The 16,595-nt window shown below is 35.0% G+C and overlaps 1 protein-coding gene across 16 annotated transcripts in view; it reads right to left on the bottom strand.

The window, feature by feature from the left end:
• Positions 1-16,595, bottom strand: part of kif1aa (kinesin family member 1Aa) — an 80,978-nt gene that overhangs the window by 15,211 nt on the left and 49,172 nt on the right. For 6 of the 16 annotated variants that reach the window (XM_048199666.1, XM_048199669.1, XM_048199674.1 and 3 more), the window contains 11 exons: positions 14,941-15,059; positions 14,200-14,285; positions 13,842-13,977; positions 13,051-13,213; positions 12,875-12,965; positions 12,670-12,788; positions 12,502-12,557; positions 9,665-9,773; positions 6,969-7,035; positions 6,730-6,814; positions 6,523-6,628 (listed from right to left, as the gene is read on the bottom strand). In XM_048199666.1, the coding sequence (XP_048055623.1) occupies positions 6,523-6,628; positions 6,730-6,814; positions 6,969-7,035; positions 9,665-9,773; positions 12,502-12,557; positions 12,670-12,788; positions 12,875-12,965; positions 13,051-13,213; positions 13,842-13,977; positions 14,200-14,285; positions 14,941-15,059 (1,137 nt within the window). Of the gene's footprint in view, positions 1-3,450; positions 3,478-6,522; positions 6,629-6,729; positions 6,815-6,968; positions 7,036-9,664; positions 9,774-12,501; positions 12,558-12,669; positions 12,789-12,874; positions 12,966-13,050; positions 13,214-13,841; positions 13,978-14,199; positions 14,307-14,940; positions 15,060-16,595 lie in introns of all 16 variants that reach the window. The other 10 variants (XM_048199662.1, XM_048199668.1, XM_048199670.1 and 7 more) reach the window with 3 other exon arrangements.

Raw genomic sequence — 16,595 nt, 5'->3', positions numbered from 1 at the left:
GTTCAAAAAAGTTGGATGAATTTCCAACTAAAATGTTTTAGGGGGGGAAAAAAAACAAACATTTTATGAATAATGTACAAATAAGTTTTTTTTTTTTTCCCAAACTTAAAGCGGAACTCAGTAAGATTTGCGAAGCTCCCTCTACAGGTTCCTTCAGTGAATCACACTGTCGTAAATACTCCAAGCGCACCTCTGGACTACAACGACTACAACGCTCACCAGCGCAGTAGTTTTGCAAATACAGTACAAGAAATCTCTATGGAGGTGGGTAATTTTCGAAATTGTCTTATAAAGTCATAATATATACATTGTTTTTGAATAACCGTAAAGCATTTTGTCACTCTCGCGTGAACGTGAACATGGGGCAAGATTGTAATGGGTCGGCGTAGCTGTTTTTTGGCGTAGACGTGCCAGAGGGGGTTAGTGCTCGCCTCAAACACACCACTACAAGTCAATTAACCATCGTAAGGACTTAGAAAACCATTTATGAAGGTAAAAAAAGTTACTTAGTTCTGCTTTAACCTTACTGGAAAAATGTTCTGAGAACGTTTCATAAACTTTTCTGTCACAAACTGTCTAATTTATTTTCAAGCACTTCTATTCTACATTTAAACTAGGATTGCAAAATAAAAACAGCACCTACACTGTAAAAAAAGGTTTGTGATTTACAATGTTGAAAAATGCTACAGCTAAAACCCATTTACTAATTAACTGTATGTTACCTTACCATATACAGTGAAAAATTGTAAATGGTATAATCCTATACTGCATTATATGTGATTTTACTGTAAAACAGGGTGTTAAGTTATATGTACGAGAAATGAAATTCTCAGTGAGATCTGTAATTGCCCTGGCAAACGGAACAGTCCTGGCACTGCAACAAGAAAAACACATTCAGATAAAAACAATGCCCTCATACCGCTCTGTGGGAAACCACCCTTATATTTACAAACAATCAGCTAATTCCTGGGATTATAGTTGTCCTGATTTAATAATTACAATCTGCAGAGCAAGCAGCTCTTAGAAATGTTTACTTGTAGTCATTCAGGCAGCAAAACACTCACATATGAAACATTTAAAGAAATTTGATCAACACTACACCCTAGTGGTTAAAAAGAATGGCTAATGTGAGCAGAGAATGCCAGGGGAGACTAGCTGTCAATAAACTTGACTAAACACATTTTTTTAGAATGAGATCGTAAATCTCAGTGGACTAACATAACACTAATTTGGTTCAGAGATTCATGATTAATACGAGGTTAGCAGAGCAAGCCCTCCCGCCCATAAACAACACAGACCTCATAGTGTGTGGTCTGGCCAACAGTTATCGCCCCACACAGGCGAAATTGTGTTTTATGGTGTTGCTTTGACATTTGTGATGGAACTTGATCTGGTTGCAGAACTGTTTAAATGAAACCATAAATTTTTAATTAAGAGATGTCATTTAATTTGTTGAGCAAGAGCAATAGTTTTATGAGGGACTGATGGAGCGTGTGTGGTAAGAGTGACTCATTAAAAATATTATAAAAATACTTTTAGTTTAAACTGGAGGAATGTGTGACTGATGAAGAAGTGACTGACATTTATTACAAATTTATTTATGAAGTTGTCTTAATGGTGCAATATGTAAGACTTTTGCAGTAAAATATCCAAAAACCACTAGGCCAGTGTTATATATTTTGTTCACTTGAGTACTTACAATATCCCAAATGATTCCAACTATTTGTAAATCGTGAGAAATTTGCAATTTTAACCAAGGCTCCGGGACATGTGAGGAGTCGCCTTTCAATTGCGTCATACCCGCATTACCCTCGGTTTCCGGTTTTATTTTGTAGAAACCATGGAAACACCAAAGATGCTTTAATATATTACATGTTTTAATAGACAAGGGAACAACTGTTTTGATACATTTATAGACAGAAAACTAATTATTGTTATATAGCTCAACACGTTTAGTCTTATTGTATAAATCTAATTTTCTTGATTTTTTTGCGAGTACCATGCTTTACCATGCCTCAGAGAAAAACACTATTTTGTGAAGTAGCTAACATAGCATAATCAGATGCAGCTTTATTTTTAGTAACAGTAATACAGAATTTTCTCCATCATATAATACGATTTAAATTTAATTGCATGCCATTTATCAACACAAGCCATCCAGCATTTAATATGATATTCTAAAATCGATCAATCTTACTGCAGTGTGTCTCAAACAAGTGTCTCACAGCAGCCGCCGAATGAATGCACAGATTAACGTTATAACAATTTTCAACACATTCAAATGTATCTAATATGATAAACAGAGCTGCGTTACCTCATACTCATGACCGGAAAAGCGGAAGCGGCGCCGGCGACTGTGTCATAACAAAAGTTCTGCTGCTCGTGAGGCATGTGTTGCATGAGGCATCGCTCCAGCGGCTTCGTTCAGCTCCCACAACACTCGGTCCTGCTCTGCTTTATAGTACAGTAACGATAATAATCGCATCCATGAACATGATTTCTTCCCAAGTTCTATTCCGATTACCTATTACGGCCACATGTCCCAAGATTCCGCGCTCAAACTTGGCATCATCAAGCTACGCCTTTGTTTTGAATAGGCCTCTAATGACTACTAGCGGACATTAAATTTTACATATTGCACCTTTAAAATGGATTCAGCTAACAAAAATGTTCTAAGAAAGTTTTGTTAACGTTCCCATTAGTTATGAAAACGTTACAATGTTCTCTGAAATGTCCAAAATCAAACTTTCAAGAATGTTTAGTAGTTTTTCTTGGTTCTATGAACATTATTGTATCATTTTGCAAACATTATGGGAACGTTTCCTTTAAATGTTCTCTGAACATTCTGAAACAAGTAGTTATATATATATATAAAAAAAAAAAAAAAAAAGCGTTAGACAAACGTCAAACAAAAATGCTTTAGAAAACAAAACGTTCCATGAACAATAATGTTTTTGTGCTAACATTATTAAAGATCAGATTACTTCAAATGAACGATCTTTTCAAAACTTTGAGAGTGTTAATGTAAAGTTCTGTTTCCTATTAGTCGGAACGTGACTATGATCTCTACCACACCTCCTGTAAATGATTCAGCCAAAATGCAGCCCATACAAAAGCCAAGCCATGCAATCCAGTCACCTAGAGGTGCCAAAAATGTCAAAAACATACAATACAGAACAGAAGCTTCACACACAAAGCATTTCCATGGGAGCCAGAGTGAAATTCTCTCACATTTTCAGAAATAGTAGGAGGAAAGGAGTAAAAAATAGACAAACCAACATGAACGCAGAAAGAACCAAATTTGAGAGCCAAAAAATGACGCAAAGAACGATGGAGGTTGATTAGACAGATGGCCAGAGAAATAAAAAAGATGAAAAATAAACACATTCTGTTGTGTGTGTGTGAGAGTGTCTGATAAAATGGGAGGAGAGGGATTTGAAGGTAATATACCTAGGCATGTCCGAATCAAGAAACTGTCTGGAAAAACACAAAACAACATTTTGTTAGTGGACTAAAGAGATGTCAGAATCAGAAGGTTGTGGAGAGAAGCTTGCAGCAGCTTGTTTCTGATGATTTTGCTTCTTGTTTTAATATTACGGCCTCCTGTCACATCTTTGTCCTTGTTCAGTTGCACTGGTGCATGAATCCAGCTCCGATACATGGTTTTATGGGTAGGCATAGTATGGATAATCTAGTGGTCGCATCACAGGAGAGGAGGTCACAGCTGCTTGAAACGAGAGGTCTGAATGTCTCTTTTATGCAGTTTTGAATCGGTGGGGTGCAGGTGGATAATATATCAAAACGATTATGACTGTATTTGAAGCATTTCATGTTTGCAAAGTCTGGATGCTGATTTATGATGCCCATTTAAGGTGATGTTATAGTAATGCATTGCAGATGATAAAATGCTGTTTGGTTGTTAGCATATAACGTGACATGAGAAACGTGGCATTTTGTTTCCAATAACTATCATGATGAGAGAATGTTAATGATGGATTTTATTAGTAAGGTTTGATAAATAAGCTTCTAGTATCTTACGTTAAGCTTTCTTGTCAAATAAATCTTCACATGCAAATCACAACAACGTGGTGGTGACCGGTTAAGATGCCAAAAACTCGATCCACTGTGTGGTTCAGTGAGCTGAGTCTGAGCAATGGAGTGTGCACAGAGCGAATGGAGTGAACAGATGAGAATGGACACAAATGCAGACCAGCATCAGATGAGAAGACTTGCACAACCAGCAAGGAGGTGAACTAGAGAACCATTTTTCAATTCCCTGCCTGTCGGAAAATAGCGAATTCGTATTTTTAGATTGATTTTGTTGGTTCAATAATTGTGACCTCCTTCATCTTGGCTTATAAAATCACATTTTGTCTTGTGTGAAGTGGGAGGGGAATTATTAATTATAAGTTTTATAAAACAAACAAACAAAAAAGCAGTTGCATGAATTTGTTGGTCAGTCAAGCGATGCGTTAAAGACTGGTTATGTCATGAAGAAAAGTCTCTGCAATGATTAAACACAATCCAACAGTTGTGAAAGAGGTGTGTTGAGATATCTTAAGCATTTATTTAGGTTTATTCCATCTGTGTACCATATAAATCAGTGTTAGAATTAAACACTGTACATTTTTTAAAAAGATTTTTGGGGCACAAAATCTGTTGAGATTCATTTTGCACATATCAAACTGTTGTTTGCAGCTACTAGCATAGCTAGCCAAATCATTTGATTTTCAGTAACCGACAATCTTATTATCATCTTTTTATACAACATATTTTATGATATACGCATTATGTTGCATTTAAGCTAAGTTTTGATATATCCAATACTGATCAAGCAGCATACTTTTACTATAGTAACCTCAGGTGAACGTGATAACTCTTTGTGAGTGTCTATTTGGCACCATGTGAAAAAATAAGCACCAAAGCAATGGTTCTCAACCAGGGAGCCAGCACCCACTAGGGGGCCTCAGCAAACTTCTAAGGGGTCACAAAATGATTAAATGAAAAACAGTTCCCTTAAAAAAAATATTGCTCAAGAACATAGGCTACTGTTCTTAAATCACAAAATGAATAGTGGTTTGTTAATTTAATATATTTACACTATTGTTACCAACTTGAAAAGAAGCAGTTTTGTCAGGGAGAAATATCTTCAAATTTATCAGTTTTTTGAATAATGTGTTGGACAATTGGGGGGGCCATTGTGTCAAAAAAATTGAGAACCACTGTGTTAATTATATTCATTCTGTAATATGTAAAATTAAAACAAGTTACTTGCACTATTGTTCAAAGGTTTGGGGTCAGTAAGATATATATATATATATATATATATATATATATATATATATATATATATATATATATTTTTTTTTTTTTTTTTTTAAAGAAATTAAAACGTTTGATCTGTAAGGATGCATAAAATTGATGAAAAGTAACAGTGAAGACATATATAATGTTACAAAAGATTTTGAACGTTTTATAAAAAAAAAAAATAAAATAAAAAAAAATCAAGCAGCATGGCCGCTTTCTCCAAATCAGCATATTAGAATGATTTCTAAAGGATCATGTGACACTGAAGACTAAAGTAACGGCTATTGAAAATTTTGCTTTGCCATCACAAGCATAAATTAAATTTTAAAATGTATTAAAATAGAAAACAGTTATTTTTAATTTAATCATATTTCAAAATATTACTGTATTTGTGTTGGTGAGCATAAGATACTTCTTTAAAAAAAAAAAAATTTAAAAACCCTTACCAACCCCAAACTTTTGAATGGTAGTGTACTTTTTAAAATCCCCCTAACCTTTTGTTTCGATTTCTTTTTGGTGGGTTCAAACCTTAATCGGAGGATCGGACTCCCCCAAGCCCATCGTAATTTGTCCCGTCATTAATACTAAAAGCCTCAATATGGCAGTTCTAGGATGTTAGTTGTCAGCCCCCACAACCGTGCAGCGAGTTATGGTATGTTTGTGCAAAGGAACATAAAAGTGTGAATATACTTCTTGTCTTTATCTAAGACTGGCACTGTTGCTGTGCTGTTTGATTCTGAATCACTCCCTTGTGGAAAGCCTTTAAGAGCTGTTTGGAAGGTTTGGTTCACTGACTCATTTCTCTTTGGCAAAAACTCATCGCTTTAAAGTTGTGCAGAGAACTGTTTGTCTCACAGGCTTGGCTCCAGCTCTCAGATCATATGCCAAGGCTGAGGAGAGAGTTGTATTAAGTGCAGCAATCACTAAAATGGAGACCTGGTATTAAAAAGAGTGGAGGGGGAAATAGCCAAAGTGAAGAAAATCTGCTACTGAGTGTTCAAGGAGAAAAAAGGGTTCATGACAGTAAAATAAATCTCTCATGTACCGTAACCTGTTGTGGAAGTGTTCTTAAATGTAAAACGACAAGCATAATTTTCAAGATGTCTTATGATTAGTGGTAAAGACATGAAAAACACGAGAATGCCCATTTTGTTTGTAAACTTCTAAACTGGTCTTCTGATTTCTTGACATATTTGATTAAGGTTGGGAATGTACCTGTCATCTTGTGTGGGTCGAATGTATCCTGCAGACAGTATGTTGAGAGAGAGAATATTGGGGTCAATGATTGTCTCATCTGCTTCAGGCGTGTTCCGGATGCGCCCTGTAAAACACAAAAATACATCCCATTTGCTGAATATCACAATATCGCTCTTATTTACTCATATGTATTGAAGAGAAGTTGCAATTTGAGCCCAAACTCACCTACAACCAGCTCTCGCACTTCCTTCCACTCAATATCTCTTCCTGTCTCATGTACTATGGTGACTGTCACTCTCCTTTGGATGCCCTGTTATGTAAATGTTGTGTTGTTGTATGTCATATTGTAATAATATTGTACTCTAATATTAAAATACACAGTATATGGACAATGGTTTTTGTGTTACACAATAAAATAACATAATACAAGGAGAGAAGGGGGGAAAAAGAACATTTTTCATTACCTGATGTAACATGAATGTACCATGGCAGGGCATGCCTACCCGGTGGTCCACTACGGCTGGAATATAGCTGCAAGGGACAGATACAAGTCAAATACAATAACCAGCAGTGTCAAGCTTTCCTGGATGTAGAAACACTGTACACAACATGTACAAGGATTTACTAAGCCAAGAGATTTTATATTAATTATGAATAATTATTTACTTAATAATATATAATATACAATTAAATATGAAAAAAAACTATAGAAAATGTTTTAAAATATGTATTATATACTATTTATTTAATATTAATTATTAATTATTAGGGCTGTCAATCGATTAAAAATGTTAATCTAATTAATTACATACTCTGTGATTAATTAATCTAAATTAATCGCATACATAATTTTTGCTGTGAAAGTATTAAATATTTCAATTCAAATGAATCAATGCAGGGTTTTTCCTGGGTCAAAAATGGTCTTCGGTGGTGACAGACATGGTCATCCACACAAACAGTAAAAAGTGCCCTACCCACGTGATCTGCGAGCCCGATACTGACAATAAAGTACCCGTCACTCTCACTGTAATTCTTTCTTGCCCTCTTTGCAAAAAAAAAAAAAAAAAAAAAAAAGTGATTTTATAGCTTTGTAAGAGAAGATGCTTTTTTGCTAAACCTGAAAAGTATTAAAAAGTAGCATTTGGAAGTTATATTAACTAATAATATAGTTTTCTACCATATACAATTGAATGCACCTAGCTAACAACAACTTGCTTTGTTCTGGTTTCACCTCACTCCAGTCTAAATTAACTGATTTTATAGGTAGGCCTAATTTACTACACATTGTCATTTAAATAACCTGAAAATATTGTGGATTATTAAGGCTAATTTTACTAACCACTCTTGCTAAATGGAGTAAGCACACTTATGTTCTCATTTCAGAGTTGTTTGAGTAAATGATTCATTATAGACCGTGTGGACAGATCAGTTGTTGTCATGATTCATTAAAATGAATCTGTTCAAATGAGTCATTCGGTCGCGAATTGGACATTAGCGGACGTTGACGTGTTGCGTGCGAATCGCGACTGTTATTAGGACATCGCAAAAGATTTGTCAACACAGAAAACACTTCACCACTGGATAGGATTTTCTTTTTGTTTACTGAAAGTGTGGTTTATGTCAGCTGCACGTGCAGGGCGCCTGTCAGAGAAGATGAGGTGACGTTCTTTTGAGCACTATTCACACCCAGCGGTTATTCAGGAAAAACATTCTCTGAATGCGCCTCGTGAAACATGGATCCGGTCTTATGAACTTTTAGCATTGTGTCAGTTGATTTAGATTATTATGTGTGAGGTAGAGAGAGTGCAAAGACGGTGCTTACTTTGAAGACAAAGAGAGCTCGCGCGCACGAGGGAGGAGCTCTGCTCGTTCTGTCCGTCAGCGCAGCAGTCATCTCCCTCCTTCATTTTACAGTCAAATGGTGGCTAGAACGGCTCCAGGTTCAAAGGTCAATACGGAATGGATTAATCTGCGTTATTTTTTTTAACGCGTTATTTTTTCTCAGATTAATTAATCGAAATTAACGCGTTATTTTGACAGCCCTATTAATTATATAGTATGTTTTTAAGCATGTCCAATTTTGGTTTGTTGAAAAATAATTGATCTTTCTTAGACATTACTGTTTTCATGTAAGGTACCATATGACAAATTTATTTGATCAAATTTCAATAAAGAAAATACTACATTGTCATTTAGTCATGGGTGTAAAACAAAAATGTTTCTCTAACAGGTCCTGGTGCTAATTTTCATACAGTATAACTAATTTGAATTAAAGACCACAGTATACACATGACATTTTATAACATAATACAGCGTATACATAGTACACATTTTTAAAACAATATGGGAATACGGGCATCAGTATAAATAAAATGTACACTACCATTCAAAAGAATGGTGTCTTTAAGATCACTGAAGTCTTTTATGAACACTAAATCTGTATTTTTGAGATCCAAATAAATTATGAAATACAGTAAAAACTGTAATATAGTGAAATATAAATGTTTTCTATTTTAATGTATTTTATTTATGTGGTGGCAAAGCTGAATTTTCAGCATCATTACTCCAGTATTCAGTCACCTGATCCTTCAGAAATCATTCTAATATGCTAATTTGGTGCTCAAGAAACATTTCTTGTTATTATCAATGTTTACTGCTTAATACTTTTCTGGAAACATTTGTGATACATTTGAGGATACAGGTTTCTTTGCTGAATAGAAATTCCAAAACAACTGCATTTATTTCAAATAGAAATCTTTTGTAACATTTTAAATGTCTTTATCATCACTTTTAATCAATTTAATGCATCCTTGCTGAATAAAAGTATTTATTTCTTTCAAAAACAAAAGTTACTGACCCCAAACTGTACATATAGTATATGTATAGTGTATAAAATGTCCTGTGGGAAGAACTGTAAAGAGTCTAAAATGATTCCCGATGGTACTGAGAGCAAATTGCAAACTAATTGTATGAATGAGAGTAGGTATGATTTCCTTAATATCATGATCTAAAAATCAATTGAAACATTTTATACGGATACACCGGATACTGATTTCACAGGCCCTGCTGAAGAATTGATTTTACAATCTATTCTGCTCAGACTGAATCTGTTAAAGGTCTATTTAAAGGGAAAAGGTCAATTGTTAGACAAGACACTTACTCTCCATTGGCCTCTAGCTCACAGATTTCAAAGAAGACCATCAGGTCGTATTTACAGTGGCATGGTCCTGCTGTGGGTCGTGTGAGAGCTGTCAGTTTGGTGGCAGGTACTATGCAGAAAATAGAGAAGAAAGAAAGAACGAGTATCAAATCAATATTGAGTTAATCATAGAGCAAAGGACATAATTCAATGGCAGATGAGAGGGATACTAGAGTTTCACAGGGGAGAGGAAGATATGGATCACAGTATAAGAAAAGGAATAGAGCATAGTTAGAGAGGACCATGAGTGGAAGATCAGGGGTCCGATGTAAAGGCACACTGCTGTTAAGATGAATAAAGTCAAGTGAATAACAGTGATCCCTAAACATCTGCACATGCTAAGCAGAATTATTAAAGAATAGTTCACCTTAAAATAAAAATGCTCTCATTATTTTCTCACCCTCATGTTGTTCCAACCCTGTGTGACTTTCTTTCTTCTGTGGAACACAAAAGGAGATTTTTCTTTATTCTGGCCACTTTTTTCAATGTAATGAACGTTAATGAGTACTGGGATTTTCAAGCACCAAAATGACAACCAAAAAAAACAAACAAACAAAAAAAGCACCATAAAGGTCTCAAAATTGATTCATACAAGTCTTCTGAATTCATATGATAACAGCATACTGAGTCAGCAGAGCTGGGTAGTAACGGATTACATGTAATCTGAATTACGTAATCCGATTCCAAAAATAGTAAACTAATTTTTAAAATATTCGTAATCAGACTACAGTTACTTTTTTATGGATTACATGATTATATATTATTTACACAATGGCAGTAAGTTGTTCACAATTAATTGATTCTCCTCATTTTTCATTTTTTTAACGTTTAAATTTTTTTTCATAATAAACCTGCCGCTTATATACGTTCGTGATTCTTCGAGTTTTTCTGGCGGTGAGGGTGTGAAATCGTGGACAGAAATCAGCAACAACAAGAATTTTGTTTTTGTAATGTTGCTCTTTTCTAAATTTACTTAATTTTAAGTAAATATGTTTTAAAATCATAAGATGTGATTTTGTTTTATTCAGTGTTACTATCAGCAAACACTAACAGGTACATAGGTGTTAGTATTTTGAAGTATTAACTGTCCATACATTGCACTTTAAAAAGAATCTGTTGAGGCTCTTATTGGTGAATAGAATATTTTTTTTTGACTATATTTGTTCTTTGTATCTGTCAAAATACTACAAGATTATCCTACAATATATGTGACATCAAATAAGGGTTAGCACAAAAGTAATCTAAATGTAATCCAAAAGTAGTCAGATTACGTAAATTTTGTAATTTGTAATCAGTAACTGATTATAATTCGTAATCTACCCAGCTCTGTTAGTCAGTGAGTTGAACTAGAGAACTGGATCTGTTTGATTCATAAACAAATCATTGAGATATTGTGAACTAGATTAACTGACTTATTTAATTTTTTTTTTTTTTTTTTTTTGAAAGGAAGCAGACTTTTCTACTTCTCTCATACGCTTACATGGAGAAGATGTCAAGATATTGTCTGGCTTCAAAAGACGTTTATGGTGCTTTTTTGGAGTTGTTTTGCTTTTACTCATTTGCTTACATTAAATAAAAATTCACCTTTTGTGTCCAACAGAAAAAAGCTAGCCATGTCAGTTTAGAATGAAATAAGGCTAAGTGAGTGATTTTCATTTTAAGGTGAACTACTTAAACTCACATTTAACTAATACTTATGAATATTTATCTCAAACACTTGTTTCAATTTTTCTCTTTCTGTAAGAAAAACCATTGAATATGACATAAATAGACAAGAAATCTAATAAAAACTAACCAATTACCAAATAATAATAATAATTATGACCCAAAACTAATATCCTGCAAATGTTTAGAGACCACTGCATCATCAAGCTCAGTTTCAAGTGACAGAACAACCAGTTTTACTCATGCAGTTATACAGTATCTTATTCCAGTACTATTCATCAATTTATTTCTGGTGAATGATGTCAGAGAGAAAGACCATAATTGTCCATCTGCTTGATGAGGTTTGTATGGAGAGGCTGAGGGAGAGAAAAAGACATACACCCACACACAGTATTAACAGGCCGAAACACAGTCCCTGGAACAAAGCGTCCTTCAGTCCGTCAATGCAGAGATTTTGTGTGACTCCCATAGGAATGGGGAAAATGAGTGGACACTTTGTATAAATATCATACATTGTTTAAGAAATAACAAGTATATTATATTATATTATATTATATTATATTATATTATATTATATTATATATCAGTGCATTAGACTGACTAGAGGTTCAGTTTCAGGGACATTCTTTGGCCTTAGGCACTCAGAACCATTACAGACCCGGCTTCTGCGCTTTTATTACTGAACAGATAGACAAGGGCGGGGCCGGCAGTCTGGCTTGCTCCTCCCCCTCAAGGAGGTAGGAAACAGCCACGCCTGCTGCATTGAGGGCGTGGCTTGACAACGAGTCCACCAGAGCCCCATTGAAGACCTCTGGCAACAGGAAGCGAATCAGCTCCATGTTCTTCTCTCGATCAGGAGGGGTGTCGTTATCTGCGGCTACACCCACCACCAACAACATAAAGACTGTGACATGGGCACATGGACCCAAAATATAAAAAGCAACATAAAAAAGGCAACACAAAGGACGAAGAATATGTGCTAAAGCTTCAGCCTCAATGTGATTTGGCAGGAAGCATTAAAAACCAATTGCAATTGCTTTATTTTTTACAAAACATGCAGTGGCCTATGGGGTGAAAGGAGGGGGAGGGGGGATTCAATGTTAATGGTCATAAAAAACATTCATTGCTCTCACCTGGTTTGGAAAGAGGCATGACTCTCGGGAACTGCCGTCTACATGGGCGCAATGGGCTGAAAGAAAAAATATCTGGCTGTCATTTCACTGTAACTTTGATGGATGAATTCAGACATTTGTAGAATGTATTAATCTGATTTGGAAATAATAAATATTGCCAGGATATACCTAATGAGATCCTTGCAGAGCGGAGGGAAAGGCTGCTTCTGGTAATGTCCAAAGACTTCAAACACAATCGGCTGAGTCTTTATGTACTCTATAAAGGACTTAGTCACTTCCACGGCAATCTGGAAAATCGAAGAAACAAGTGTTTAACCCTCGGTCTAATAAAAACAGTGTGACGTGGTGCTGTGTGTTATGGTGTAAAGCTCACATTCTGCACATGATAGAAGCCAAGTGGTGGACCACGTCCAGTGTTCTTCAACGGCTCTGTGGAAAACGCTTCATCGTGCCTGTGAATAAAACTACAAACGAGGAGTTTAATGAAAGTAAATTAGATACAGAACAATGACAAATGTCCACTAGTGGAAACAGAACAGAGGCACTCACTTGAACTGGCAGAATATGTCTGCGTACTCTGCGGATATGCTTGACGCCTGCAGCACAGTAACTCTGAATGTGAAGACTTCTCCAATCCTCAAGTGATCCAGAGTGCTGTCCAGTATGCCATCAAGACCTGTTTTGACAGGGCTGTCCAACTCTTCTGGGTTAGCTATGAAGAGAACATGAAAGAAAAGATGTCATTTCAAAAAATACTCTATGGGACAGCTGAAGCTGACATAGAGATTCAGACTTCAGATACACAAACTCGTAGGTCATGTTTTCACTTACATTTACACTTACATTCATTTGGGGTCAGCTTTTTTTTTTTAAAGAAATTAATATTTTTATTCAACAAGAATGCATTGAACTGATCAAATGTAGCAGTAAAGACATATACGTTACAAAAGATTTATATTTAAAATAAATGCTGTTCTTTCAAACAAAAAAATTATCATGGTTTCCACAAAAATATTAAGCAGCACAACTGTTTTCAATTGTGATAAGAAATGTTTCTTGAGCATATTAAATATATTCAAAAAGAAAACAGTTACAGTATTTTAAATTGTAATAATATTTCACAATTACTGTTTTTACTGTATTTTTGATCAAATAAATGCAGCCTTGGTGAGAATTAAAGACTTAAAAACATTAAAAAAAATAAATAAATCTTACTTATTCCAAACGTTTGAACTGTAGTGTACATATTTCCTATATATTTAATAGTATATTTACAAAAACATCACCAAATGATGTGATAAAATTTTCTTTGAAGATGTCCTGAATATTCCATTTCTTACCAGCACAGGTATTATTGTTGACCTCATCTGCAGAGAGTCCCATCTCAGCATTCTGACCCTCACCCTCCACAATTCGCAGCTCTTCCTGAGATACGCCAGTGCGGGAAAGACCAGAAGTACAGGACTCTGACTGGAACTGATCAACAGGAAAGAGAAACACTTCAAGTAAGTGGTTCTCACACTTTTAAGCAATTAATTTATGCGATTTTTCAATGGCATTACTATAATTCTTCTAGCTTTTTTGTGAAAATATAAGAATTTTGAAAAAAAAAAAAAAAAAAAAAATTAAATTATAAATTATTGAGTTCCCACTCACAAGGAGTATTTCCAGCCATTACACATGTTTTAATGTCAATACCTTTTCAAACTGTTGGTCTTCAAAAGAAATCTTGGCAGTGCCTGACTGTCGGACACCAGAGCCATAGTCTGGTGCCTCTTCATCAGCTGGAGGAAAAACCAGAGCACCTTCACATCACTTCCTCAAGAAGTCACACACAGCTTGCCCTTTTTATATACAATCCCTCAGGTCTAAATACACCCTCTAACCTCATTTTTTCCCCCTTGTTTCCTTAAACTAAGGATTCACGATATATATTGGTAAGTATCGGTCATCTACTGATCTACTGAGATCTTTACACAAAACAGTATGGAATTTTAATATCGGCCATTTATCTTTTATCAACCATAACCATGATAATATACATATAATATATGTCTTAAATACTATCCTACATTTTGAATATTATACGTCTTATCGGAATGAGACAGAATTTAATATCACTGAATCCATATTATTACCATCCATAAATATCTTTATCTACACCAGGGGTGTCCAATCCTGCTCCTGGATGGCCACTGTCCTGCAGAGTTTAGCTCCAACCCCAATTAAACACACATGAACCAGCTAATCAGGGTCTACTAGGCATACTAAACTTCCAGTCAGGTGTGTTGAAGCAAGTTGGAGCTAAACTGTGCAGGATAGTGGACATTCAGGACCGAGTTTGGACACCCCTGATCTAGACAAAGAAATGATACATGGAAATATATGCCACTCTACTCACCAGTAGGTTCTGGAGGACACTTGCAGTCCTAATCTTACCTGATATTGCTTGAACAGCTACTCTGAGGAAACCTTTGACCTCTCCCTTCTCATTGACAACGGCAATCCGATGTACCAGGGGCACAGGATAGAGCAGATTACTCAAATACACAAAAGCCCTAAAGGAGAGAGGGAAGAAGAAAATATGTTTCCAAGGTATCAACTGTACAGCAAACAAGACAAACAAAACACTGATAAACAAATACACAAAAGCAGGCACTGCTGTGGCCCTGGACATGATATTCCTTACAGGATACATTCCTTACAGGATACATATATAAAACAGGAAGCTGTGAGTATTTTTTAACTGTTTATACATTTTAGATCTTGGGCGAGTTTAAGGAGCATGGGAAGTGAAGAAGAAGTGAAGATAAACCCTAACAAAATATACAGAAATAAAAATCCGAGATCACAAATTTGGGGATTATTTTTTCATTTTAAACTATTAAAAAAAAAAATCAAGGATTTTGAAAAATGTAATATACACTACTGTTCAAAATGATTGGAGTCAGAGAGATTTAAAATAATTATAATCCATTATTATTTGTATCCACAAAAACATTTAGCAGCAGAACAGTTTTCAACATTGATAATAATAAGAAATATTTCTTGAGCACCAAATCAGCATTTTAAGAATAATTTCTGAAGGATCATGTGACATAAGAGAATTATGTCAAAAACATTAAAATATCTTACCGACCCCACACATTTGAATAGTAGTGATGATAAAGATAGAAATGAAAAATAAATTCTTAAGATTCCACACTATTTCTACTGTAATCAAATAAGCACATTTGTAACATTGAACAAAAAGTCAATTTTTCACAAAAGGTCCACTTTTCTTGCTTTCACTGAAACACACAAGATGTTTTGAAACAAAACATTCTAAAACTTAATGTTAATTGCTGTTATACTGCTATTATATTATCTGTATATCTTTATAATTTTAAACATTTTTACTAAAGCACAGACTATATAAAAGAACAGTTTGTGTTAGATAATCTACACATCCATGATCAAAACCAGAAATAGGACTGTTTATATGTTCCAAAACCCAGAGATTGACATTTCATTTAAAAAGTATATATATATTTATAGTTAATTTTCATAATTAACAGTTTTCCATCTATCTGATGTCAAGGACTACATTGCCAATCTTCAATGGGTAGACACTGAACAATAAAAGTAGTGCTGAAAAAAAAAAAAAAAAAAAAAAAAAGGGTTTTGGTGAGGTACAAAAAGCATGCTTATGATAAAAAAAGGTGGAAGCGGTGACATTAAATGTGACAGTACTGGACACTGTGAGCATGAACAGACAACACTATTAGCAAATACCAAAAAATAAAGATAAATAAGACACCAAAAAAGCGGCCATACTGTCACAGATGTGCAGTGCATTGCACAAGCGCAACTTAAAAGAGTGAGCCGATTCATCAAAGGTTTCCATGTAAAATCTCACAAAAAAAGGTCGAAATACGGCATATGATCTCACATGCCCAGAAGAGAGACAGCTGTGCTAGAAACCAGCTCTTTCATCTTGAGATATGTGAACACCCCAAGTAACCAAACTGCTGTATTACAGGAACCAATTAGTAAGTCATTACATGAATAGCTTTTTCTCATTCATCAGACATTCAAGCCATGTAACAAAAATC

This window comes from Megalobrama amblycephala, linkage group LG8 (genome assembly GCF_018812025.1).
Source record: "Megalobrama amblycephala isolate DHTTF-2021 linkage group LG8, ASM1881202v1, whole genome shotgun sequence".
In the NCBI taxonomy this organism is placed as follows: Eukaryota; Metazoa; Chordata; class Actinopteri; order Cypriniformes; family Xenocyprididae; genus Megalobrama; species Megalobrama amblycephala.
Note: the sequence above shows the minus strand (reverse complement) of the source record. Positions and strands in the feature narration are given on the sequence as shown.